Here is a 24803-nt window from a genome sequence, read left to right on the forward strand (position 1 = left end):
TCGGGGTCTGAGGGGAGTGGTAAATTCCATTTCCAAACAAACCGGATGTATCCTAGCTGTGTCTGCTCTGTTGGTGTGGGTTTACAATGGCCTTCGTTACTTCACAGCATACCACACCTACGTGGCTCTAACCCTCTTGGCACCCTTTGTTCCTGGGTTGTCAAGATGAGGCATTAACATCTGAAATTTCATTCATAGCCTAATGGTTGTGTGCCCTATCTGAAAGCAAGCCTAGGCAGTACTCGGTTTATTTCATTTCACAAATGGAGATGTTTCTTTTTTCTAAAGCTACAGCTACATTACATGTGTTTCAGTGTAATAGCAGCATAATTGAAGACTCTGTCACCTAGTTGGCAACCCTTTCTCTAGCACCACAGCTCTTTTTTTTTAGAGGTCATCTTGTGAATCTCTGTTTCACAGCGGTAGCTGTGTTCCAGCCAGCGGAGCCACATCAGCGGAGCATAACTGGCAGCCGTGGGCTTGTATGCTTTTTGAGCTAAGCTAGCACATCGGATAAAGAAGAGTAGTACTTGAAGCAAACTCCAGGTCATCAGAGAGGAAGGTAACAGCAGATCTGTAGATCTTCACTACCTTCTTGACAAGGAGGAGCAATCTTGGGTGCAATTGATTGTCAGGTGCTGCATTAGTGGTTGCTGTGCTGTGGGACTGGCAGGTTGTTTGATGGCTGCTGCTTTCCGAGGCAGAAAGGCAGCACACAACAGCGTAGCCACAGATGCGTGGCTGTGTGTTGCTGGTGCCCGTGTGTGAGGGCTGACCACGCAGGATTAGTACTGGTTAGCATCTATAAGTTTTTTCTTCTAACTGGTTTGACTTGAACTCAGAATAATGCCCTATAACTGAATAGTTGCAGTCATGGAAATGGAAAATAAATTTGATAGCCTGTAACTGAAGAATGTAAACTAAATTGTATACAGCCCTGAAATTGCATTTTGAGTGACCTCATGAAAAGTTACGGTCCGTTGAGCCAGCCGCTGAGCTGATGAAACATCAGTGAGGCACAACAGGAGCATGAGACCAAACAGTGCCAGGCTTTTGTGGCAGCAGTGGCAGGGGAGTGGGCGGAGGTACATGCTGATCGTTTGGGATCCCCTTGCAATAGCCCAGGTTGGTGGAGTCTGGTGGCAGAGATCATTCAAAGGGTGGGCGAAGGCTGCCTTTGTGTGATAGTATTTCTGGTTTTCTGTTCCAGTAATGTTTCGTGTGCAATTAAGGAATGATCACACAGAGGAGTGCAGCCTCTCCTGTCTTTACAATGTGGGACAGTGAGGGATTTGTGCCACTCTGGGACACAGTCATCTCAGTCTGAAACAAGGCTCTACTGAGAAGGTTTTGCAGAATCGGCATTTGTGCCGACTCTTCTAGAATACGCTTGAAATGATATGTCTTGTGCATTGGTGTGCTGCGACTCAGCTATTTCAAGCATGAAATAAAATGCAGTTTAGGAGGTTAGCATTTCTTCGCCAAATAAGGAGGCAGTTTCATTATTCATTTCTTCATATTCAAAGAAAGCAACCTGCAAGATGACAAAATGCAGAATGGCAGTCTTGCAAACTTGTCATGGTGTTTTCTTAGTCCAGATACCAAAGTTACTGTGTCATACTGACCATAGCATGCACCCCTTCAAAGCAGAAAAGGATTCTTTGCCACTGGCTAATGGATAACTGGCTGTGCAAGATCCAGACCAGGTGCAGTGCCTGTGAGATAGGAGTGCACTTTTCCAGAGGCCTCCGTGGGAAGCTGAGAGTCTGATGACATGAAATGACCTGACACGTTACTGTAAAAAGCAAATTGTGGGAGCGTCTATGTGTTTGCATAATACTGTATCTTGATTGGGGTTGAGGGGACTGGAAAAAGCTTGCTGCTTGAATTGAGATGACTTAATCTCACTTCTGTGCCCTGCGCTACGTTACAGACTCTTCTCTTTCCCCACTCCCCTGGAAGTAGGGGTAGGGGGAGGCTGTTTTTTGGTGTTGAGCTCAACATGGGATAAGTATCCGTGTTAACTACCAATACAGTCATTTTGCAGCATGATAATTACATGCTGTACTTCTATCCTTATCTACTAAACCAGTTCATTCACCTCTGTCTCCTGAGACCCTTTTCTATTAACAAGAAATGTAGCTTGCTAGGTTGTAGTTGCCTTTAGACTTCCTTAATACATACCCACTGCTGAAAATGGAGTAGCTGAACAGATCGTGTCTTTGGCAGTGACAGCTCAGGTTTTTATAGATGGAATGCCTGAGTCAGCAGGATTCCAGCTGCAGTTTACAGTAACACGAGAGCATCGTTAACAGTGAAGGTAGGATCACGAGTGCACATACTGACAGAGAAATAGACTGGAAACGTGTTCACCAGAGTACTACCGTATTTATTGCTTTCCTTGAATGTGTGATGTTTCCAGACTTCCCAGGAACGCAGCAGAGGAGGAGGTGATAGAAGTGATGGATGCAACCAGGAAGTTTTGCTCTTCGATGAGAAGCCTGCTGGCGTCTAGAAGGAACGTCCCATTTCCTGCACCCAATATGTTGTTGCTGTGAAGGTGAAAAAGAGTGTAAGAAAAAGCGGAGACTGTCATTGAATTTAGCCTTTTTTAGCAAAGATTTCTTTGCATTTCCTGAAATTATTCTTAGAATTTCTGTGTAAAGGCAACTGCAAAAAGCTATTTCCCTTCCAGAATGGCTGCAGCCTCTGGTGGTTTGCCAGTACTCCTGTGAATCAACAGGCAGAGGAAACCCAATATTCTCTTAAGGTAGTAGCTCTGCCTGGGAGTGTAATTTAATCCAAGGGCATCTTTCTGAGTATGAGTGTGCAGATCCTCAGCTACAGGAGCAAAGTTCTGGGTTTCCCATTAGGTATGGAAATAAAAGCAGATCTGGAAGTTTGAGGTTTGAGTTTTCTCTACTGTTTCCTGTAATTAAGAAAATGAGATAATAGAAACTGTCTTAAGCAGTGCCTGCAGTAGACGGGGGTTCCACATTGATCTACTTTTAGATAAAACTATTAATGCAAGGTTTCTCTCTGATACTCTTAAATATCTATTACAACTGGCTAATGCTTCACAATTTCCCATGTGATTACCCTTACAACACCATGATAAAGCAATGGTATCTACAGAACCGCTGCTGTCTGCAGCTCCAAACCTCTTGGTAGCTCTGTTTCTTGTAGTTAATTGCCGTCAGATCCAGTGCCAATGAACTCAAGGCTCAGAAAGCAGCAGACCTCGGTGTTTCACAGCAAGTGATGAGTCTTCAAAACCAGCAGCAAATATCATTCTTGATTTTGCAAGTAGCTTGCAGCTGCTGTTCATCGCCTTGGCCCTGGTCCGATGGACTGTCTGAAAAGCGGGGTTAGGGGAAGAGTTGTTGATAGCAGAGGTGAATCATCAGGGGAGGAGAGGAGGATGGATTTTTAGGTGGAAAACAGTTTGGGCTGGAGGGAAAGCAGAGGGATGTGGACAGGATGGGCTTGGCCTGGCCAACCTTTGAGGTTGTCAAAGAAGGCTCTGAAGGGCTGTTTTGTTTGGTTCTGGATTTTTATTTATGGGAGAGAGGCTAGAGTGGTTCTCAAAACATGGGATTGCCACAGAGGAGTTCTGAAGGGATTGGAGGTACTGGGGAAAATACCTAGGTGAGAAGGATGAGAGTTCGTATCGTGGGTGGCGATAAGACAAAGCCGGCAGCTTCAGCGTGATGCCTTGGGCCTGGCTGGGCGGGGAGTGCGGGAGCGTGAGGGGAAGGAGCAGCCCTCAGCTCGCTGGCAGGCAGGGCCAGTGACACACCACCGCGGATCTTGGCCTTTCTGATGGCTCCCAGTCTCCTCCTCCTCCTGGAGGCTCATGGAGAAGGCAGCAGTGGCAGCAGCAAGGGCTGCTAGGGGTGAGTAGGCTGCAAAGCCCAACTCGGTGAAGGAAGGGGCTGTGAAGGACTATCAGGGCTGCTGAGCCAAGCCTGTGCCCCTCGTGCCTTTCCACCCCGGGGGGCTGCGATGGTGCTAGTTCTGTAATTACTCCTGGGTAACTGAAGAAACGGGAGCATCGGCATGTGCCAGAAATCCTAAAAAAAGTTTGTTCCAGCAGCAGCCTTTTAAAACCTCACACTTCTCCAATTCCAAAGCAGCTGTAGGAATCGGTGCGTTCCAAGTGTAATTTGCGGTGGCTCTAGCGATGAGTCTGAGTACGGGGCAGTGTCCAAGTGTCCGGCACCGGGGCTGTTTGCCGTGCCTTTGCCTGCTCTGGTACTGCAGCTGCAGCCTGAGGTGAGGCTGTTACCGAAGCAGCTGTGGGGTTGCTGAGCCCACTAGCTAGCCATACTGTGAAAAACTTTCTGCCTAAGCCAGAAATAAATCAAGCAGTTCTCCTGCTACTTGGAGAGTTTGCCTGGATTTCTCTCTGATTAGTTCAGCTAACAGCCTGAACAGTTCATGGGTGGAGGTTAGCCGAACTGTAAATCTCAGCCACCTCTACCAATTGTCCATTCTTAGGGCCCTCTGAACCCTTTGTAAATAAAATTACACTCTAAAAACTGGAAATGTGACAGAAAGTGCATGCTTATTGGAAAATCCATTAGAAGTCATATATCCGTAGACTTTGCTTAAACAAGGGTTTTGCTTTCCTTCATGATTTTGTTGACTCAGCCTGTATTCAAACATAAATGTTCAGAGTGAGAGAGCTGGTAATACCACACGTCACACCTGGTTAACTGTTCAGCATTCCAGGGAGGAGGAAAAAACCCTGATCAAGTGTGATAGTTGAAAAGAAATAAATATGTATATACAGTTAATTTAAAAACAAACAAACAAAAAACCAAAAAACCCCAACCAACTTCAGTATTCCATCTTTTTTTATGGTTTTTATGACAGCTATCTTTTCCAACATCTATAGTACATATAAAATATTGTGCTCTAATTGTTTCTTAGGCCCAGGAATACAATTTCTGCATTTGAGTGTCTTTCTCACTGTCATCAATAACATTATAAATTTTTTTAAATTCAGCAAGTAAAAACAAGGTTGAAAACTATGTTTTATACCACTAGCTGCAGGGGGCATAAAATTACGGTAATTTGTGGCTTTGCTATTGTCAGTCATGTTCAAGATTTTTTTCCAGTGGAAAATCTATCATGCGCCTGGCACTGAACGTGCTACAAAGCTGCAAGACATATTTCTAATATATAAGCACTGAGAAATTCCCTATGAAGTATATAAAGCTAAAAATACTCATTCACCTTTCTTTTGTCTGGCTTTTTGAAGGGGCAAACTTGAAGCTAGTGTGTCCCACGTATTCAGCAGTTCTGAGCCCTTCTGTAATCAGCGTGCTTTTCTAGGTAACAATAATTCCTGGCCAAAACGCTTTTTCACATGATTACTAGTACGAGTTGTGGGTACAGTACAGGAGGAAGGCAGGGAAGCAGGTACAGCATGTGATGTGAGCGCCCGGAGCCACTGACCACAGAAGTTCTGCAGGACTGGTGGGACAGGGATGGTGCTTTGACTGTTCCCACTGGCCCGAAAATGCCCCTGCGGCTCCATGGGGGTGGCGACACATACCCCTATTGCTAGGAATGGGAAGCCAAAAATTTTCTTCAATTGATTGTATTAAGGGGGTGCTAAAAGAGGGGAAACAATTGTTGGTGCTGTACCTTTCTCAGCTGAGATCAGTCTCTTGGGGTGATGGCTACCACAGGCTTGCCCTCTGACTTACCCACCTGGAAATGCAGCAGCTGCCTCATGTGAGTAAATATCCTGCACCTGGGAGCAGTTAACCAGGGCAGCACATGGATGACTCTTCAAAAAGTTTTCAGTTTGTGTAGCACATTTTGCTGTTGCCTGGTTTGGAACTCCATTTTTTGGCTTTGTGCCTTTCTACAATTAGTTGAAGCACTGCTGCAAGTTGATCAGCTGTTCTTAACTAGGAGTAGTAGAAGATTTGGGTGGGTTTTTGTAAAGCAGGCATTAATATAGTACTCTGTTCTTTCAGGGCACTCAGTGTTGTGATTCGATCATGAGAAGGAAGATCACTTGTGTCAGGGAGGAGCTGCTGGTGGAGACTAGATGGGCATAGCGGTGGGGCTACCTTTTATTTTTTTCTTGTGACTTTCTTGGTGAAACATTAAGTCTTTTTTATTAAAAAAAAGTTTCTGTTCTTTTCTGAACTCTTCCCTCAGCCCCCAGTAAGTGAAAGTGACCAAAGGTACTGTATTGAAGAATGATGATGTTTACCGCTAACTAGTAATGTTGTATATTGTTGTAAGACACTGGGAATTTATTGAAAATTACGTGCTCTGTGCATTTTGCTTTTGACTATTTGTCAGTGTCCATAGATTTCCAAGTGCTGTGCATTTGCTTGAAAATGCAGTACTGAAGTAGTAGATGACTGTCTTGTGGGCTAATTTGCTTGTGTACAAAATAGAAATTATTTTTGAAACAAGTGGCATTTTTAGTTGACTCACCATATGGGTTCTGGCCAGTAGTTTAACATTTATGCCTCTAAACCCACTTGTTAAACATGAAACAGTGAGGTGAGGCAGAAACAGTACTGAGATACGCTAGGAATCTTAGCAAAATCTGATCAAATGCTTTCAAAGGACCAAAAGATCCAAATGTGTTGTTTGTAGGAGGTGCTGGTTCTGGAGCCGTGATGTGATGGTTGAGGAGGTATGTTTGTTGCAGTTTCTTAGCACTGGAAGCATTAAAAGTATCTAATTGTGTCCATGAAAGCAAAATAATGCCAACAAAATTTGCAATTCAAAATAACCGTAAGTTTGATTTAATGACAAAATAAACATCAACAAACAGTTTTATAATTAGTTATATAAATTAGCAACATGACTTTTTATAAATTGTGGATCTGAATTGCTTTTTAAATATTCTCTGGAAAAAATTATGTGCTATCATAGGCATTAGATGTGTGTGTATATACATATATAAGTAATCTATTCATGCAGATATCTCTACATACGCATATTAATAGGAACACATGCACATGTATATGCTTTTTAAAGCTTGTCAGTTCTTAAAAGGGTTAAGCGGTTTTAAAATTACCTCAACCCACTGCTTAAACATTGTTGCCTTAATTAATAGCTGCTAACATATGAAGGGCTTGTCTTGGCTCTCAGAGTATAAAAAAAACCCCTAGCAGTGTGTCACAGAGCTCTATGTACACTGTTTCTTGTCTACTGCCATTAAAATTAATCATTGTGGCTAAAACCTGAAAGGTTTGTTATTTCTGGTACAAGTGGACATACCAACACCCACAATTTCTTACCCGTTGAGTCTCCTTGTGTAGCGTATTGTCTGTGATTTTTCATGGTTTTTTTAAGGAATTTCATGGATTTCTGTTAAATAAAAGGGATGGGTATTGATACTTGTTACTTACTTAGCACTTTTGAATGCATTTTGCAATGAACAAATATGGGATGAAACTTCCAACAGCTACTTATTAATTTAGCTTAGTTGTAGTGAAAGCTAGTCCTTTCCAAACGACGAGTTAAAAGTATTTTGGAGGACTGCCACTACTGCTGAGCCAATATGCAAAGCAGTGTTTCTAGAATCCATTTTCCAGTGCTAAAAAAGTTTGTCCCTTTTGCCGAGTGGAGAGACTGCATAAACTTGGAGTAGAGGCTGGGGGAGAACTTCGCAGCTTTCCCTGTATTAAATACTTTAATAAACATAAATTCTTCTTGCCTGTTTCTTTACAGGTACGATACCACCTCTAGTACACAGAGGTGTAACAACACACAGTCTTGTTGTCCTTCATAGTATCCATGTCACCAACGCAGATTTTTCTGATTCTGAGTTTGGTGATTTTTCCTTACAAATATTGTGTTTGGGAATGGGAACATCAAATAGAAGCAACAACAATGTGTCTGCAGACAGAAACCCCGAGGCCTGTTGCAGGGAGCTCGTGCAATGGGCAGTTCATGCGGCAGCTGGTTGAAACAGCGTGGAGGCTCTGCAACCAGTGAGACGCGGTGCTCATGCAAAACTGGCTTTGAAGTAGTGATTTGGTTGCCTGCAGTCGCAGGGGTCATGGCTTACAGCTGACGAGATCTTTTCTGAACCTGTCCAGGGAGGATGCAGGAGAGCAAAGACAGCAGTGGGTAAATCCTCAGGACAGCGGCGCTGTCAGGCTGTTGGGCAGTGGTAGATCTGCCTTACCACAGCGCTTAAATACGTAACAAACTAAACGTTGTTGTGCATGGGAATGTCCAGTACGACGTGTTTTGCGCAGTGTCTTGCTTGTGATCTTTAGTTTCCCCGTTGAGATTGTTGTGGCCTGCGATAACCTTGGTTGCCCTGATACGGGGAGCGCAGGCAGGAGGGCACACCGAGCTGCTGCCGACACTGGGGAGTGCAAGGGAAGGGAACAGCTACTCTGAAACTTGGAAAGCAAAGCTGTGCTGAAATGAAATGATGACATCTAGCCTTGATTAGAACTCACGGGAAGATTTCTGTTCCGTCACTAACCCCTTGATTTTGCAGCAGCAGCTCCGCTGTGGAAGTGTGAAACCTTTTCTGTGCAAAACTAACATGAAGCAGGACATGAAGGCAGAGGCCAGAACGTACAGGACATGACCTTCACTGGCTGAGAGGTACATAATCCCCCCCTAAACTTGTACTATTTTTCAACTCCTGGTAGTGCAAGTGGGGCAGGTTGTGTGTCATCCACCCACTCTTCCCTGTGCTCTTCTCTGTACACAGCCCCACGGCATGCTATTGTTAGGCATGAACGCTAATTGCTGGTATTTCAAGGCTCCTATCTTCTTATTGCTAAAGCCTGTAACAATAATCACAGCCTATATTCCCCATCTCTAGGCATCAAGGAAACAAGATATGATCATAGGCAGCGTGCTAATGTAATTGTAGTATATAGAATATGAGCTTTTTCTGTGTAAACACAGGCCCGGCCACATCCTATGATAGCTCTTCCTACACTCCATACGATGGCTGTTCCTAGGCTCACCGCTCAAGTCCCCATTATGTATACATCTACCCTTGTCATAACACCACCTCTGAAACACTCACACCGTTTGGTCCTGCTGCATAATGTTAAGAGGGTGGAATTTTAAATTGAAAAAGGCTGTTTAAGTAATGTCAGCAGCCTGACTAATTTCACAAAAGGAAGGAAATTCAAAGTTAAGGCTATGGTATATTCTTATCTAGATGCCTGAAGATTTTTGTGCGTGACAATATGCCCCTAAAATTCAGAGCTGTCCCTTATGTCTTTTAATTTCTCCCATTGTGTCTCTTCCTTTTTTTATTAAACATCAAAGTGAATTCACAACAGAGAGTCAGCCTAGAATTTAATCCTCTAAATACCTTGAAAATAGAGGTTTAGACTAGAAGTACCAATATATACCCTTAAAACTTCAGCGTGATATAAAAGAGATTCTAATCACAACAGATCATTACAAAGAAGAGTAAACCACTTTAAAAAAATTAAGTGTCTTAAATATAATAAAAAGGAATAATTAAGACTCAAACAGGAAGCTGCTGTTCTGACAGTTTAATGATGCTGAATTGGACTGAAAGAATTGGTTTTGCCATTAAAAGGCAATGAAAATCTGATCATTTCAAAATGGCACTAGGATCAGATCAAGTGGGGTTTTTTTTCTTCAAAATCAAATGCAGCAGAACCAGAACGAAATTGTAGAATTCACCTCAGAAGAACCTTGGAGTGTTTTGGATTCCTTCTGCTGCCTGGGGCTGAAGCTGTTATTTTATCAGACTGGCTTAACATCTTCAGACTAGGGTCTTCCTGGGAATTTATTTACCACATGGCAATTGCGGAAAGTAATGTGGCAGTCTCAATTGCCAGATAGAATAATAAAACATTGATGTACTTTCATGCTTATTTATTAAAAATAATAATAAAGGAAGAGGGATTTACATAACAGTATCTGGGGCATTATAGCCGATTACACTAGGATTTTTCCACTGCATGCAACATGTAAATGAAAGTAGACTCTGATGTACTTTGGGTCTCTGGGTATAAGCACAGAGATACGCATCCAAACAGTTAAAATGAAGCAAGCTAATCCTATGCTCACAATGCCTGTACACCTAATTTGCACATGCACTTACCATGACTGTGTGTGAATTAACAGCCATTCATTTACTGTTACTCATTTTCTAGGCATTTGTGTCTTATGGCTGAGCATAACTAGGTGCACAATTACAAGCTTTTCACAGATTGCATCATTAGATTTTTAATTACTAAAGGGTCTGTTTGGTATCTTCTACCTGAGAATCTTAGGAACCAAACTTGGCTCATTGCTGTGATTTGTATTGCCACGGAGAAATACGTGATTATGGATTAGCCGACCTTTAAAGGTCCCTTCCAACTGAAACTGTTTTGTGATACTATTCTAGTTATACTTTAAAAATAAATCCAAGAAGGTGCGATGTTTTTCTTTATTACCTGGTGAGTAAATACCCGTTTAGGGCATGAACAGCATCTAACTGGAACACAAAGGCAGAGCCTTAAACAGATAAGCAATTAGAAATTACACAGATTAGTTAACAGTTGGGTTTTCCATCTTTGTGTGTTGTCCTGGCGCATCAGTGAAACCTTCAGTGCTGCTTTCCTCTACACTGTTCTTACGAGTGCCGCATGTTAAACATGCGACGGAAAGTAGCGTTCTGTGCGTGCCAGCCCTGCTCCGAATTCGGTATGTGATCGCCCTGTGTTCAAACGTGCCAGGCGAAAACATCAGCTCCTACAGTGTGGGCTGCGTCCTTACAAATCGGTGGCCCATATCTCAGAATGTTTCAGGGTGTGAAGAACTCATAAGTGTCTTGTCACCTGTAAAATCCCAGTGTCCAACCAACCAAGCAGCCCCCCAAACCTCCCCCCCCGGGCTGCAGTCAGTCCCAGTGCTGGAGTTCTGCTGCCACCCTGTGGCGGCCGCCCGCCTGCGCCCCGCCCGCCTGCCGGGGGACAGAAGCAGCCCGGGGGGTGTCCCTGGGGGCTGCCGGGGGCCGCCGCAACCTGCTGCCCCCTCTGCCTGGTCTGCTGTTACCAGTCTTGGCTTGATTTCTGCTTGATGAATCTCAGAGATAAGTAGTACAGAAGCAGGAAGCTGCAAACGATGCCAGCGAGGACCAGGTAGCTGACGTAGAGAGGGTGGGAGTCCAGGTCCAGAGCCTCAGTGACCTGTAACCGCGGAAAATGCAAAATTAGGAATGGACCCAAAATTATCCTGCTGCATCTGTGGAGTGTGTTTCACGTGTGAGCTCCCCTGGCCCCTGCTACTGGGTTTCTAGCTGCGTTTCTTTTTTTTTACTGCGTTTACTGGGTTTCTTGCTTTCAGAGTGGTTCGATAGCTGGCGACAGCGATGCCGTGTCTAGTGGCTGCAGTATTTCACAGGAATTTGGTTCAGCTTCTGAACAACTGTAGTTGGGGCTTGTGTAGAAAATGGTTGCCCTTTATTCTTTTCTTTTTTTCTTTTTTTTTTCCTTCCACTAAAAATAAAGGCATAACAGGAATAACTGCTATAGGGAAAAATGTAAAATATACAGAGTGTAACATGCTGTCACGTATTGGTTGCTAAATTTGAGGCCTACAACATCTACTTAAATCTACAGGCATATAACTAGCGCTCTAATTGGTTATCAAATGTTTGTAAGAATTTTTATTAGTGACTTACAAGTTCCCCTGGTATTTGAAAAGTAGTATTTCCAACAGTCATTTCATATGTGAAGTCATTGAACTGGATTTGCATCATGCTTTGAAAATTCCATCTGAGAAAAGAGATTTTGGAAACCCAAAATGGAACTGGGGAAAAAATGGCAGAAAGACAGACAGACATTGATACACATACACAAGACTTGAGACCTCAAAAACTGCTGTGTTGCTGCCAAACACAGCAGGTTTGTCTAATTTCTTGACAACCAGAGACTAAAAATATATAACAGTTCATTATTGGGCAAGATATACTTTATATTGTTACATGGAGATCAAAAATTAGGAGAGCACTAGTATCTGTACCTTTCAAACCCCCAGTGTCAACTCTCACTGAACTCAGTCTTGATCTACTGAATATAGTTATCTTTGTTGAAAATTTTAGCAACCATGTAAGAATCGAGCCTTTCACTAGTGCTTTTTTGACCAAACTTCTTGTTACCTCATTCTCAGATGGAGAAACTGATGGGAAAGGAACGCTCTGACTCCACCATCACCACCCAAAAGGTAATTGCAAAGGTAGGAATCAAGCTGAGTTTTCCTGTACAGGACATGCTCAGCCTCACAACCACCGGTTGCTGATGAAAGCCATCGATGTTTCAGTTCGGAGGGATGGTGGGACATTTGTCTCACCTGTCCAGAGGCTTTCCAGGCTTATCACAAAACCACCGCTCAGGTAGAATGATGTGAAAAGGACGTTGCCAAAGAAGGCTGAGAGCTGTAATGTTGGCAGCAGTGCTGCCACCCAAAGTGCCATCGCGCGGGCACTGTACACAGCCAGCCACACCGAGAGTAAGTTCAGCAGAAAATGTTCTGGTTCAGGAACAAGGTTTGCTAGCCAGTAGATAGGAACCCCATAAATTATAACAAAAGCACAGTGTTCTGGGAGCTCCCCTAAAATCTGTTCAGGAAGAAAAAGCAAACAGAACGGGGGGGGGGGGGGGGGGGGGAAGGAGAAAAAAAAGAAGGAAGTAAGTAGGTTGAATAATAATTACAAAACCACCTGAGATACAGCTTAATGGACTTATGGACTGTTTATGGAAACTACAGGAGATACTTCTTTAGAATGCAATCATCTCCCTGTCAGGTGTTTTCAGTGGAAACCAATTCACAACAGAAATCGAAATCCTCACTAGTTTTTTCTCCAGTTGTGACAATTCCTATGACTAATTGTTAATTTGAGAGGATTCTTGTTACAGGTGAGATGTCTTGTTTTGTTGCAGTTTTGGTAGCTTCTAAGAATTTTCTTCACTTTTCCTCAGAACTGGTGTGCTTGATAGCAGTGATACAGTTACTGAGTCGTGGCAACTGCATGTTTTGTCCAAACTTGGTTGAATCTAGTGTGAGATCAAATTTGAGACAATTTTGGCCATTGGTCACTTCCCCACTTTGTCCCAAGGGCAGTCCGGTTAGTAACTATTTAAGTCATTGTAAAACTAAAACACGCTTAGGATTTTCTCAAATATCTAAAGATACCTATAGAGAGTATTATTATTTTCCCCAAAGAGGTTGCTACTATCCTCTACCACTAAGGCTGTAACAAATTACATCGATTTCTCTATGAATAATGTGCAAGTTTTGTGACACAATGCAAAGAATATTTTTCTCTGGCAACCACTAATAAGCATTTAAAATCTTGTGCAGAAATGGAAACCTAAATTACAGATGCCATGGCAGGCAGAACTCATCTAACAGTGGCAACATCACAAAGAAGGGATTATTCTAAACCTTTTCGAAAAAAGAGAATGTAATTTTTTCAAAGTCCTACATTTATTTCCAGAAACTCTGGCTTTTTATGCATTTAATACAATTGTTTGTCTCTGACCAGTACAGGCCTAAACAACTACTGGAAATGTCACAGCATTTTATTATTTCTGTTTTACCTTTGCTTTAGTATTTTAATATGAGTATTTTGTTTTAAAGATCAAGATGTAATCAAACTTTCAAAGATGCTTCAGTGAATGAAATATGCATGTAAAACTTTCGAAACCCTCAAATTTGAGTTGAGATTTCTCAAATTTTGGCCAAACAACCCAGTGAAAGATTCTTCTTTGGCTTTCCTGGGGTGGGGTGTCAGCCATGACTCATGGCAACAGAGCTAAAGTAATGTGAGGTTTAATCCATTAATGCCAAGAAAGCAAGAATGATAGCCTTAGCTGGCAGACACAAAAGAACAAAGTCTGATACGAATGTGAACGTTTTTACAACAAGGCTTTGGTTTGTTTGTGTTTTATAACATTAAAGCCAGCTGTTGGTATTCCCTGGCAACAAAACCAATTACCTTAGCAAAGAAGTACGGGCTAACAGAGTACATTCCACCTTCCAAGTCATGATAAAGCATAGCTCTCTCTGAATGACCTGCAGGGTGCGAAGAAACAGGTTTGTTTCGTCCCAGGGTTGCATTAATAATTTTTTCACTGGTTTAGGAATTTTCTGATTTTGATTGCTTGTAACGTTTACAAGAAAACTGACACTTACATTTGGCAATAACATCCAAAATCACTGTGAATGGGATTAGTGCACCTATCATGTACAGCAGGGCTGTTGTGTCACGAATAGAGAGTCTGGTTTTCTCATGGCCATAGTACAAAAATCCGATTAATAATGACATGAGAAGGGCCTCAAATCCATGGATTAATAACGTTGAAAGATCTCTGAAGTCATTGGAAACTTGACGACTAGGAAAACAGCGACATTGACCATAAGGTACAGTACTTACTAATGCTGGTAATATTCAGATGCGTTGTCCCAAATGCTCTGCTAAAATCAGTTTGTGGAACTTGCTGACTTTAAGTAGGACGGCAGGTGGGCTGTCTGTTTCTGTAAAGGATTTTGCCTAATCAAAGCTATTGAGCATCTGTAGCCGCCTAGTATTTCAGGTCTGAAATGCTGAAAGCTTGAAGAAAGGCAGCAGGGGGGGACAGTTTGATTTCAGAGGCACAGAAGCAATTACATCAGTAACAGAAGTCTCTCTGGTAAGGACCTGTAGCGTACACTAGCAACAGCTGATACCAGTAGGGGTGTTCTACATTTATTAAACTAGTTGATCGTGTTTCTTTTGAGTACACATGCGTGAGACCCAACTGCAATACTCATCTATGCTGGCCATAATCAGTGAAGCCTCCTGGCTTCAAATGTGAGGCAGAGGTGTGAAGATGGCAATGCCTGAACCTACCAGGCGGCTGCCTGGGCTTGCTGAGGGTTGAATCACCACGCTTCACTTCAGTGTGGGTATCGGAATGGCAGTACCCAAATCTGTGACATGTGTTCCTGATTCTGGAGGCTTCTGCTGCTCCTGAAAGCCACGAGCTCCCAGTGATGTGAGCTGGAGCTGACTGTGTCTGGAAGGAGCCCTGGGGCAGGAAGGTGGGGCTGTACATGTGGCTGGCTGCTGTCCTGCTCAGGGGGCTGGGGTGAGCTGGTACAGCCTCACCTCTGATCTACGGCTTGCTCAGGCCTGAAACTAGCTCTGCACTTTCAGCATGCAGTCGGTTCTCATTTTGTGCTTTTTTCTTATGCTTTAAAATACAAATGGGCATGCTACATAACTGTTTATGTTAAAAATAAGGTTACCTTAATAATATAGTGAACTGCTTTAAGACTCCTGGTAACTGATCACTTGAATGGTGAGGCATGTTGATGGCCTCTTCTGAATTTAAATGGGACCTGCCCAAAAGAAAACAGAAAAAAACTCTGAAATCAGCACAGGCTGTAGCGGTTATTCCAGATCTGCTGTGTGGCGCTTTTCTTTACCTTTCTTTGCTGAATGTAGTTGCAACATTGTCTCCTTCAGTAACTTTCCATAAGAAATCATCAAAATCTTTGACTTTTTCTAGGAACAAGTTGGCAAGAGTATTTGCTCTTTCTTGGCTTTCCATCTCCTTTTCTGCAGTCTGTTTATCGATAGTGGTCAAGTCAACTGTAAGACATTATTTGACATGAGGCCACATGCTACAGATGTGAGAACTTTGTGAATCAGAGCATTTAGAATCAGAGGTTACTTTAGGTCATTAGTGAAGAACAGATTGTTAATGTGTATTTTGTCTTGGGAGATGTTTCTTACCTAGTCATTCAATGAATCACTGAGAGATTTCGTCAGTGCTTATTATAGTATTGTAAAACACTATTTCCAATTTATCTAAATTTAATATTGGCTTGGGAGGGGTGCTGACAATAAACACTTTGAATTCCCTTCCTGGCATGTAGGCATTTACAATCTGTTTTGTGACTTTAACTTAAATCATATGGGTTTTTTCTCCATCTGCAAAATGGTAGTTACCATCTTCTTTTGTATCTTACAGAAGTGCTGTAAACTTTACCTGATACTGAGAAAGCCCAACAATAATATTATCTAAGGGCAACATAGTAGCAACAACAATAATTGACTTAGCATTATTTTATGTACTTCACAAAATGAACTTTTTTTAAAAATCAAAACAAAAATAGTATTTTCCAATGCTGACCTTCAGCGTAGAGTGAAAGTACCTGACATTTTGCAGATGCTTTCTGAGAGAACTACCGCTGCACATTTCATAACTCCTTACATTGGGCTGATCATCTCTGTTCAGCCACTCAGCAGGACTCATGAGAAATGAGTTGCAATCTGTGCTACCTCTTCCCTTCTGCCACGCTCTCCTGTTTCTCTGTCAGACACACAGCCAGCATTGGCGTGTTTCCATCAGGTGCTGCTTCTTGCTGTAGCGTCCTCTACCACTTCCACCTTCCTGCTCCCATATTTCTCTTCTCTTCCTGTGGGTACTGACTCCATGCATACTGCTGAATGACCTCCCTTTCTCATCCCTCCCCATCTTCATGTCCTAGGGGTTTGTCTCTGTAACCACAGGCTGTAGCTACAAGTTTCCCCAGAACTGCCTCGTATTCTCCATTCCCTTACTGGGGTGCTGCAAGCCTTCCTCAAGGCTGCACTTGGCTGAGGATTGCTCTGAACTGTGGTGGTGACAAAGGTCTTTTTGCAGGGCTTGACACTGAGGTTAACTTCTGTTTATCTCTGCACAGCTGATATGAGCTGACACTGCTTGCCACATAGGCGCAGCCAAAGAGGTTACTCCAGAGCACTGAGGTTGGTGTCTGTACAAGGTTTCCTAGCCAACTTGAGTGCAAAGACCTAAGGGCTGGACGTGAACCAGTCTCTGTGGCAAGAGACTACTGTCATTAGTTTAACAGGGCCAGGTTCCCTTTGCATGTTGGGAAAAACAGAAGGAGAATGGATTTGAAACCTTGTAGTTAATGTTCTTTGAGAAAAGGAATAAAAGAATTGCTGTTCTGGTTTTGTTTTTCTCCTTTCCAACGTGCTCCATTGGGCAGCACTCCTCTTTCCTGTTTAGTGTTCCAGGTGTGTGTTATTCTTTGTCCTGGGAAACTAGCTTCCTATGTTTCTTGACTCAGAAGTCAGAGAATGGGCTACAATTGATCAGTTCACCCATGTCTTTCCCAGTGAGGGTAAAAGTTTCAACTGGCTGGAATATGGGAATAAGCTTGCTAAATATGTGGAAGAGTTGCTACACCTGGCAGGGTTAGAAGGAAGATTATTTAAACTTGATTTTTGTCCATACCTCTTGTTTTTGTTATGTTTCCTGTACTGACAAATAAGGATCTTACTAAAAACTGAAGCTGCTGCAGTATTGATTCAAGTTAGTTATAAGGCATTTCTAAGACAGTTATGGTCAATAAAAATCAATCTTAGCTGATACACTTATGAAAGCAAATGATTTCCAGCACCTTTTTTTATGTCAGTGCTTGATACTAACCATAGAAATCCGCAGGATTGCTGTACCTTGGGCAGGGATAGCCTAGTTCTGTGAAATATTGTACCATGTCTCTAGCTGTTCCACAATAGACAGTGACTCCAGAAGTCATCAGAAGAACTAAATCAAACAGTTGGAAGATATCTGACCGGGGCTGATGAAGTGAAAGAAGAACTAATCTGTTTCCTCTGGCCAGTCTGGATAATGTTATCACAAGGTTATGTGCAGTAAAACTGTCCAGTCCAGATGTGGGTTCATCAAGTATGAGTATTCCTGCCAAAGACAATAAGTTTAGCTGCGGAAAGCAGAATGTTTGATTTGGAAAATATGTTCTAAGTGAGATATCTAGTGCATGAAATCTCACTGATATATTGCTTCTTTTTAAAGTCCAAAGTATATTTCATACCAGCATCACACAGTATTCCACAATGGCAGTTGCTTCCACTATCTTACTGAACATGATGACCAAGAGTAATTATTTTAAATCTTATCTTGCTCCCACTGGAAACAAGAATTTTCTTTATTTTTCATTGGCATGCAGATTAAGGTTCCTTATTAAAAGTACATTCTTCTCTGCAGTTTTGCACTGCCTGTACCAATATCATGTACATGAATATTAATTAATACAGTAGTACTCAATTTGTATCCTGCCTACCAAAATGTTTTAATCTAAATGATTGATATTTAAACCTCTTGCACTGTTCCTGTGTAAATACTCACATGGTATTGATTTAGATAGTTCCTCCTCCTTCCAGCCTGTGCTCTATTTTGCACCTGTTTGCACATATGAGATATGCATGTCTGCATTTTTTTTTGTTTGCCTTGCAGTTGTTTGTTATAAACGTGAAAGTGTTTTATTACTTTGCAGTGCTTGTGTTATTATAGAACTCAGTGGCCTCAATCAGCACAAGGTAATGTCTGTATACAGACATGGTTTCTGTGTTGAGAGGCATAACACGTTTGAAACGTAAATAAAGATTTACTTATATTTCCTAGAGCTAATTATTTTTCATGTTAGTACCAGCACATCTATTCCTGAGCATCACTTCTTACAAAAAAAGACTTCTGCTTTCCCCATAATTACAAAAATATAACTTCATACAAAAAAAAAAATTCTCAGATCCATTTCCCAGTGGAAGAGTTGATGCGAAATCTTGCTCAACAACCGGCTCAGCCAAGATTAGTAGTGGTTTTGATATATATAAGAGCATATAGGGGATTTGGTCCTGCAAAATCAGCTACGGATCTAGCCTCACGTTTTGCTTCTACTGCAGACAATGGAAGTTTGTAGTTCATCTGTGGCATGAACCAGCTATGTCAGTGAGTTGCACAAGAGCACAACTGACTATACAGCCAAGGAAATGACCTTCCCTGTTAAAATGTCACATGTAAACAGGCTGTGTTGGAGAGGAAAGCAATTTTGATGTTATAATAGGCCAGCAGCCTTCCAAAATAACTTGTGGCATGCAGTCAGATGAAAAACAAACCTCATGCTTATATGTACAAACCAGAGCACTGCTGTGAGGGTGACTTCAGGCAACATTCAGTGGTCTGAGTGATGGTGGTTTTGGAGAGCAATGGGTGAAGGCTCCCAGGGGGGCTCTGCCTGGCTCTGTCACTGCCCTTTCATTAGCAAAGGTGACAAAAGTGAAAGTAGGTTGGCTGCTGAAGCACTCCATTTAAGAAATTATTACTGTAATGATTACAGCGTTATCTGTGATCAGCACTGATTTCAATTTAAGCAAATGGACCAGCATGTGGTTACTGTGTCTAACTGGTGCAAAACCTGTTAAGTGTCCCGAGTATGAACACCTTGAGCTGCTCCAGGGGCAACTGTCTATATGAATCTTACCTGAAAGCTCGTGGCTTCGTGTACTGACCCATTTCCCCCCGTGGTCTGTGGCTGGCACAAGGAAAGTGTCAGGGCTTTGCCTACCTGGGTTCCAGAGGAGCTGCACACCGATGCTCACCCTCCGCCTCTCACCTCCTGAAACACCACGGAGATACTCGTTCCCTACCCTGGTGTTTGCACACTGACGCAATCGTAGTTCTGCTATGACGTCTTCTACCTGAGGGGATCCGAAGGGTAACAGAGATAAAGCAAGAGTTTATTTGCACATTCATCCATAGATAAAGCTGAAAATACGATTGATGTGGTTAAAATTCATCTGATACATCAGTGGTAACTGAATGAGACACTTAAAAACAAATCTTCATTTTAGAGATAATGTTGAAAAAGACTCAGTGATCAGCAATTTAGTTCTTCTTTCAGCCTCTCATGCTTTTTCTAGATTGTCATTTTTTATGAGCTTTTGAACAATTGCTGGTTTCTGTCGTGAAAGAAGAAAAAGCGTTATAATTCATAATCTACATTAAAAAATGCCAGATTAGCTGTTCTGACTCCAAACACACAGGATCTCTTGGATAATTCCTGTCAGACACATTTTTGACAACTTTATTTTTTTGCAACAGCTTAATTACCCTTTTTTTCCTTTGCGAGTCTGAAAAAAACTTTGGAAGGCGCAGTTTGGCAACGAACAATAACGTTTCTCTGACAGTCAGGTGAGGGAGCAGTCGGTCATCCTGCCGCACATGTGCTATGCATTTCCTAACAAGCTGGGGAGTGCTGGGTTTGTTATTGATCATGATTTGACCAGACTTGATTTTGCCTCCGTGGTCCCGGCAGGTTATTACATCAAGCAAGGATGTCTTTCCACCAGCTAGAAAAATTGAAATTGAAAATTAGATTAATTTCCAAGGAATCATTTTGAAAAGTGATTTAGTTACAGACAGAGGATAGAAGTTTTTGTTCTTTAACACCTTTTCCCCAATGCTTCCTGAACCTTTTCCAAACCACAGAGACAGAATGGCCTTGAAAGAAAACACCAACTATAAGCTTGTGTTCAGGAAATCTCCTCTGGAATGGAATATGTGGCTTTAACCTTTGTCATTTCTCAACAGAATTGGGTAGTTGAGCATTGCAGATAGCACCATGAACTCAAGAAACGAGATCTCTTTGTCCTCCTGTTATCTGTCTTTCCCTTTGGAAACACAGGTGGAAGGTGGTGTCCTGTGCTGGCTGCAGGGCTGGTGCCTAAATGCTCCGCAAGAGCTTGCTTTGTAGAGGGAATTGTGAATTCAGAAACAGCAGCTGGAACAGCTGAATGACTAAGGTGCTGAGTGATTATACAAGCAATAAGAATCTTAACAATGACTGAAATAAAAATTATTATGACTGAAATAAGACAAAAAGTAATTTAAATAATTAGGAAAAGCTGGCTCATACTCAGAGGTAAGAAAAGTAAAACAATGAAAACAACACCTGCTTTGGAATTAAATAGCAAATGAATTTTTCTTTTTTGCTGTGTGATACTGTATGTAAACACACAGAGCTCTCTTATTATGATTAGATGTCATTTATTTCTAGTCTCCCTGTTGAAAGATTAACTCCACACCTGTTTCTTAATATATACATTTTAAAAAAGAAACCCATCCATCTGTAAACCACGTATTGCTCTATTTAAGAGTGACATATTGATTGCCATTGACAATGTGAAACCCATCAGCAGTTTAATCCATTTTCCTAAGGCATTTGATGAAAAAGATGATAAACAGCTTTTAGAAATAGTTTGACTAGTTTGCTGAAAGGGGTTTGTGCTCAGTGTATGTTACCTTACAAAGGTGCTATATCTATAACTCAATATGTTATTTCATCACAAGATTTTCCTTTTATTATTGAGAGAATTTCTAAGGTACAACTTCAATTACATTAAGGATATGCACTAAGAAAAAATTCCCATGGCAATGGGGGAAAAAAATGTCTTTTGTAGAAATAAAGTTAAAAACTTCTTTGGCAAATATGCCTTGCCTTTGAGAGAGAGCATCTTCACTGAATCACTGAGCTAACCTGATGTAAGTGGGGACGCAGCATGGGGGTGTTTACGTCCAAAGTATGAGTACTTTTTGCTCCAGTTTAACAGGTCATGTGTCTACTTCTTCCCCCCCCTAGATGAGCTTAGACTGAGCTAACCACATGGGGTAAGCTCTTTCTCCATTAGTCAGCCTCACCCTGGAGAAGATTAATGCAGTCCTACCAGAAAATGCCAAAAAAAAAAAAAAAAAAAAAAAAAGAGAGAGAGGTAAGAAAGCAGAGACCCATTTGGCATAAAGCCAAACAGAAGAGGAACTATCTCTTCTTCTCCATAAGTTTCTTTTAATTAATCCTAATGCAGTGGTTTATCCTATTAAAATTGTTTCAGTCTGAAGGGAATTTCTGGTTATGCTTATGCAAGTTACTGCTGACTTTCTTACAGGGTCTGGCCTCATTTGTCTGCTATGTTACTGCATAAGGTCTGCAATTGGCCTGGTTTGAATCTGAGCCATGAAGCCGATTCATGCACAGCAGAACTGGGACTGCAGGTCACAGTTATAACCATACCCCACTACAACTCAGGAAACAACTACCAAATGTGTACCAGTCATAACAAAATTGGTTTTGAAAGTAAATGTTATTTTTTTCTCCCCAGTCTCATTCTTTGTTTCCTCATACATTTTAAAGAGTATATGTAAGTGACACATTTCCAATAGTTGCTTCTTAACCAGATTTTACCATTCAAAAGACTGCAGGTTATTGCTCTTGGCTGTGTATGTTTTATCTGAAAGTTGTTCAAATAATGAAATTGGTTTGTTCTTACCAGTGCTTCCTATAATAGCTAGCATCTGACCACTTTGAACTTTTAAATTCAGATTCTGGATTATTGACACATGAGAATGGGGATCCGATTTCCATGTCCAGGGCATTTTCATGTGCGCAAGGTTTTCATACCAGGGAATCTGGGATGCTGTGTTAACCTAACAAAGAAAGAAACAAGTCCCTTCGATTCAAAGAATAAACTATTTAGCGATAAATACCTTCAAAGTTATGATGTTAGAAGCAGAGTATATATTAAAATATTGTTAATGTCCAGAAATACATGGGGAAAAAAGTTCTTTTGCAGCCAAGTATGGTTTCCATGCTTTGCTGCTTTTTCTATTAATCACTAAAGCCATCTCTGTTCTCTGTTACTTTAGTAATTTATTGCTATTGTAGTTTTTAAATGTTTAAATTTTGTAATATAATTTGAAATTAGACAAAACTGAAAATTGTGAAATCTACTTCAGATGCCGTGGTGGCACAAAGCAAGATGAAAAATTTCACTGGTTCCCTGAAGTCCTCCTTCTTAGTCATCCTTTCGTTGTCTCCTTCCACATACTCATTCTTGTCAGCAAGGGCTCCCACCATCCCTAGCTGGACAGAAAGTCCCTCTGCCCCAGCTCTCAGAGGAATAATTTGGCTCAAGACTAAGAAAAAACAGAGCCTAGAAACAGACGCCTTTCCCTGTCTTATCCCCCAGCTTTACTAGATATATTTACAACGGAAGGCTTAGCCTGTTGTCAGTATTGCAGCCAAAATCATGATTCTGCTCACAAAACTGTGTATTTCACTGTGTGAACTCTGGTTGTGAACTTCAGCTTTGTTCGGCTTTTAAAATAGCTTGCATATAGAAACAGGAGTTGCTGGATATGCTCCCTGCTGAAGGAGGTATATAAATTACAACTTTTACCTGGTAGTTGAGTTCTTTGACCTCGAGAACATTTGATTTTCCACTGTATGTGAAATACAGGCTGTTATCTTCTTCAGAGCAAAAAATAGTATCCTGGGCATTGGTCTGGAAAAGTTATTAGGTTAATTACCATAGTTAATTACAATACCTGAAGTGCTGTTAAAATTGGCGTTCAGAAAAGGTGAACCACAAAGGGAAAGATATTCTATGGGATATAACAGTATTGTTGATGAGTTACAGTAGTGCAAAAGTCTGAAGGGTTGAAATGAGTTACCTGTTAATCAGCGTGAAATGTACTTTGTTCTAGCAGCATATACGAGGGCCAAACATGCTGTGCTATGCTCTGTTTGCTTTCAGTTTAAATGAAATCACTTTCAAAATGGAGATACGTGTCATGCCACTAGAAAGAGGTTGGTCTCTTTCTATTTTTGAGGAAAAAAAGTACTGTCTCAACAGTGTTAGTCTACTGGATCAAAATGGCGCATATTTAAATTTATAAGTTATGGCAGCTAAAACCTAAGGTTCACTGAAAGTAAGTTCATTATTGAATTCCACAGGGACTTGTTAACTTGGAGGCTTTGCAAACAAGTAGGTGTGCAACCGTGAGCACAGTCTTTTTTTCTCCTCTTTTTTTAAATTCACAGTGCTGTCAACTGGAACTTCGTGTTCTGAGATACCAGTTAAAATAACAGACTCTCTACTTGGCTTGGTTAATCTTCTGCATACGGCTGCGATTACGAAGTCTTTGTTGAGGCAGCTTTCTGGCTTTGGGTTTAATTCTGTGCGTACATCTGTAGCTTTTACTCCAGACAGCCACATCTATCACACAGCCTTGTGCTTTTCCTACAAGTCGGGCTCATACCCTAGCCAAGGCAAACATACCTGTTCCCTGTGTAGCAGACACTACCCATGCCTGTGGTATCTTTGGCAGATGGTGACCACAGTTCTTGTGTACACCTCCCACCCTCACAGCAAACGAGGCTGATTAATCTTTTCAGCCTACATACACCCCAGAAAGCAACTTGACGCTAAGCAGCCTGAAAAGCCATGTTAAAGCCTTCCAAACTCCCCCCACTGCCAAAGCACTCTACGCTCTTGCCTAATTTGAACTTAATTTTTAAAAAAGCAGGTGCTCCGCAGCAAACAGGGGCAGCCAGTTTTACAGCCCGAAGGCACATTTTGGGAAAGCCCGTCCCAGTGCTCAGGGACTTTCTGCTCCGTGCATGTCTTTGAGGGTGCCCTCCCTCAGCTCCGCTGCTGTGGCATCTGAGCACAGTTTGTGTGGCACCAGGGTCCCTGGGGGTGAGGGTGCCTCGGGTCCCCATTGCGGAGCGGGAGGAGGGCTGGAACGAGGAGCAGGGCTCGCTGCCTGCGAACGTGCAGTCGGCAGGCTGGTCGCCCGCCTCCACCAGCTCCTCCGCCAGCTCCGGGCAGCTCTGCGGCTGCGGGTGGCTGAGCCCGGCGGGTCCCCCCCTGCTCCCCACAGCTCTCACTCACCGGCAAGCCCTCGTGTGCCACCTGGCTCCAGCCGGCACCGTCCAGAGAGAGGTTTTCAGTGGCTTCCTTCATGCTGGTGGTGCAAGGTCTCGTTCCCTGCAGTGGTTTGACTCTTGGCTCTTTGAAAGCTGCGGGAATCCTCTTGGTTTTGAGTTCAGGGCCCTCCAGGTGCCTTCGCTGCAGCCCCGTTTCCCCCGGTGTGCTGTGCCTCTGCAGCTGGAGTGACCCCGCGGACAGG

The 24803-nt window shown here is 42.2% G+C and overlaps 2 protein-coding genes across 5 annotated transcripts in view; one reads left to right on the forward strand and one right to left on the reverse strand.

Moving 5' to 3' along the window:
* Positions 1–8600: 8600 nt before the first annotated feature.
* DYNC2LI1 (dynein cytoplasmic 2 light intermediate chain 1) overlaps positions 8601–24803 on the reverse strand; it is a 56110-nt gene continuing 39907 nt past the window's right edge. The window contains exons 13-24 of the mRNA XM_080408621.1: positions 23069–23173; positions 22160–22316; positions 19947–20185; positions 19402–19534; positions 17469–17738; positions 15454–15619; positions 15274–15366; positions 14179–14378; positions 13982–14058; positions 12334–12601; positions 11666–11793; positions 8601–11171 (exon numbers count right to left, since the gene is read on the reverse strand). Of these exons, the coding sequence (XP_080264747.1) occupies positions 11034–11171; positions 11666–11793; positions 12334–12601; positions 13982–14058; positions 14179–14378; positions 15274–15366; positions 15454–15619; positions 17469–17738; positions 19402–19534; positions 19947–20185; positions 22160–22316; positions 23069–23173 (1974 nt within the window). The 3' untranslated portion in view covers positions 8601–11033. The remainder of the gene's footprint in view (positions 11172–11665; positions 11794–12333; positions 12602–13981; positions 14059–14178; positions 14379–15273; positions 15367–15453; positions 15620–17468; positions 17739–19401; positions 19535–19946; positions 20186–22159; positions 22317–23068; positions 23174–24803) is intronic.
* The window catches only part of ABCG5 (ATP binding cassette subfamily G member 5), a 33245-nt gene continuing 28536 nt past the window's right edge, over positions 20095–24803 (forward strand). For all 4 annotated transcript variants that reach the window (XR_013931506.1, XM_080408596.1, XM_080408593.1 and 1 more), the window contains exon 1: positions 20095–21966. The gene's annotated coding sequence lies outside the window, so the exon portion shown is untranslated. The remainder of the gene's footprint in view (positions 21967–24803) is intronic.

The sequence above is a fragment of the Falco punctatus genome, assembly GCF_963210335.1.
Source record: "Falco punctatus genome assembly, chromosome: 12".
In the NCBI taxonomy this organism is placed as follows: domain Eukaryota; kingdom Metazoa; phylum Chordata; class Aves; order Falconiformes; family Falconidae; genus Falco; species Falco punctatus.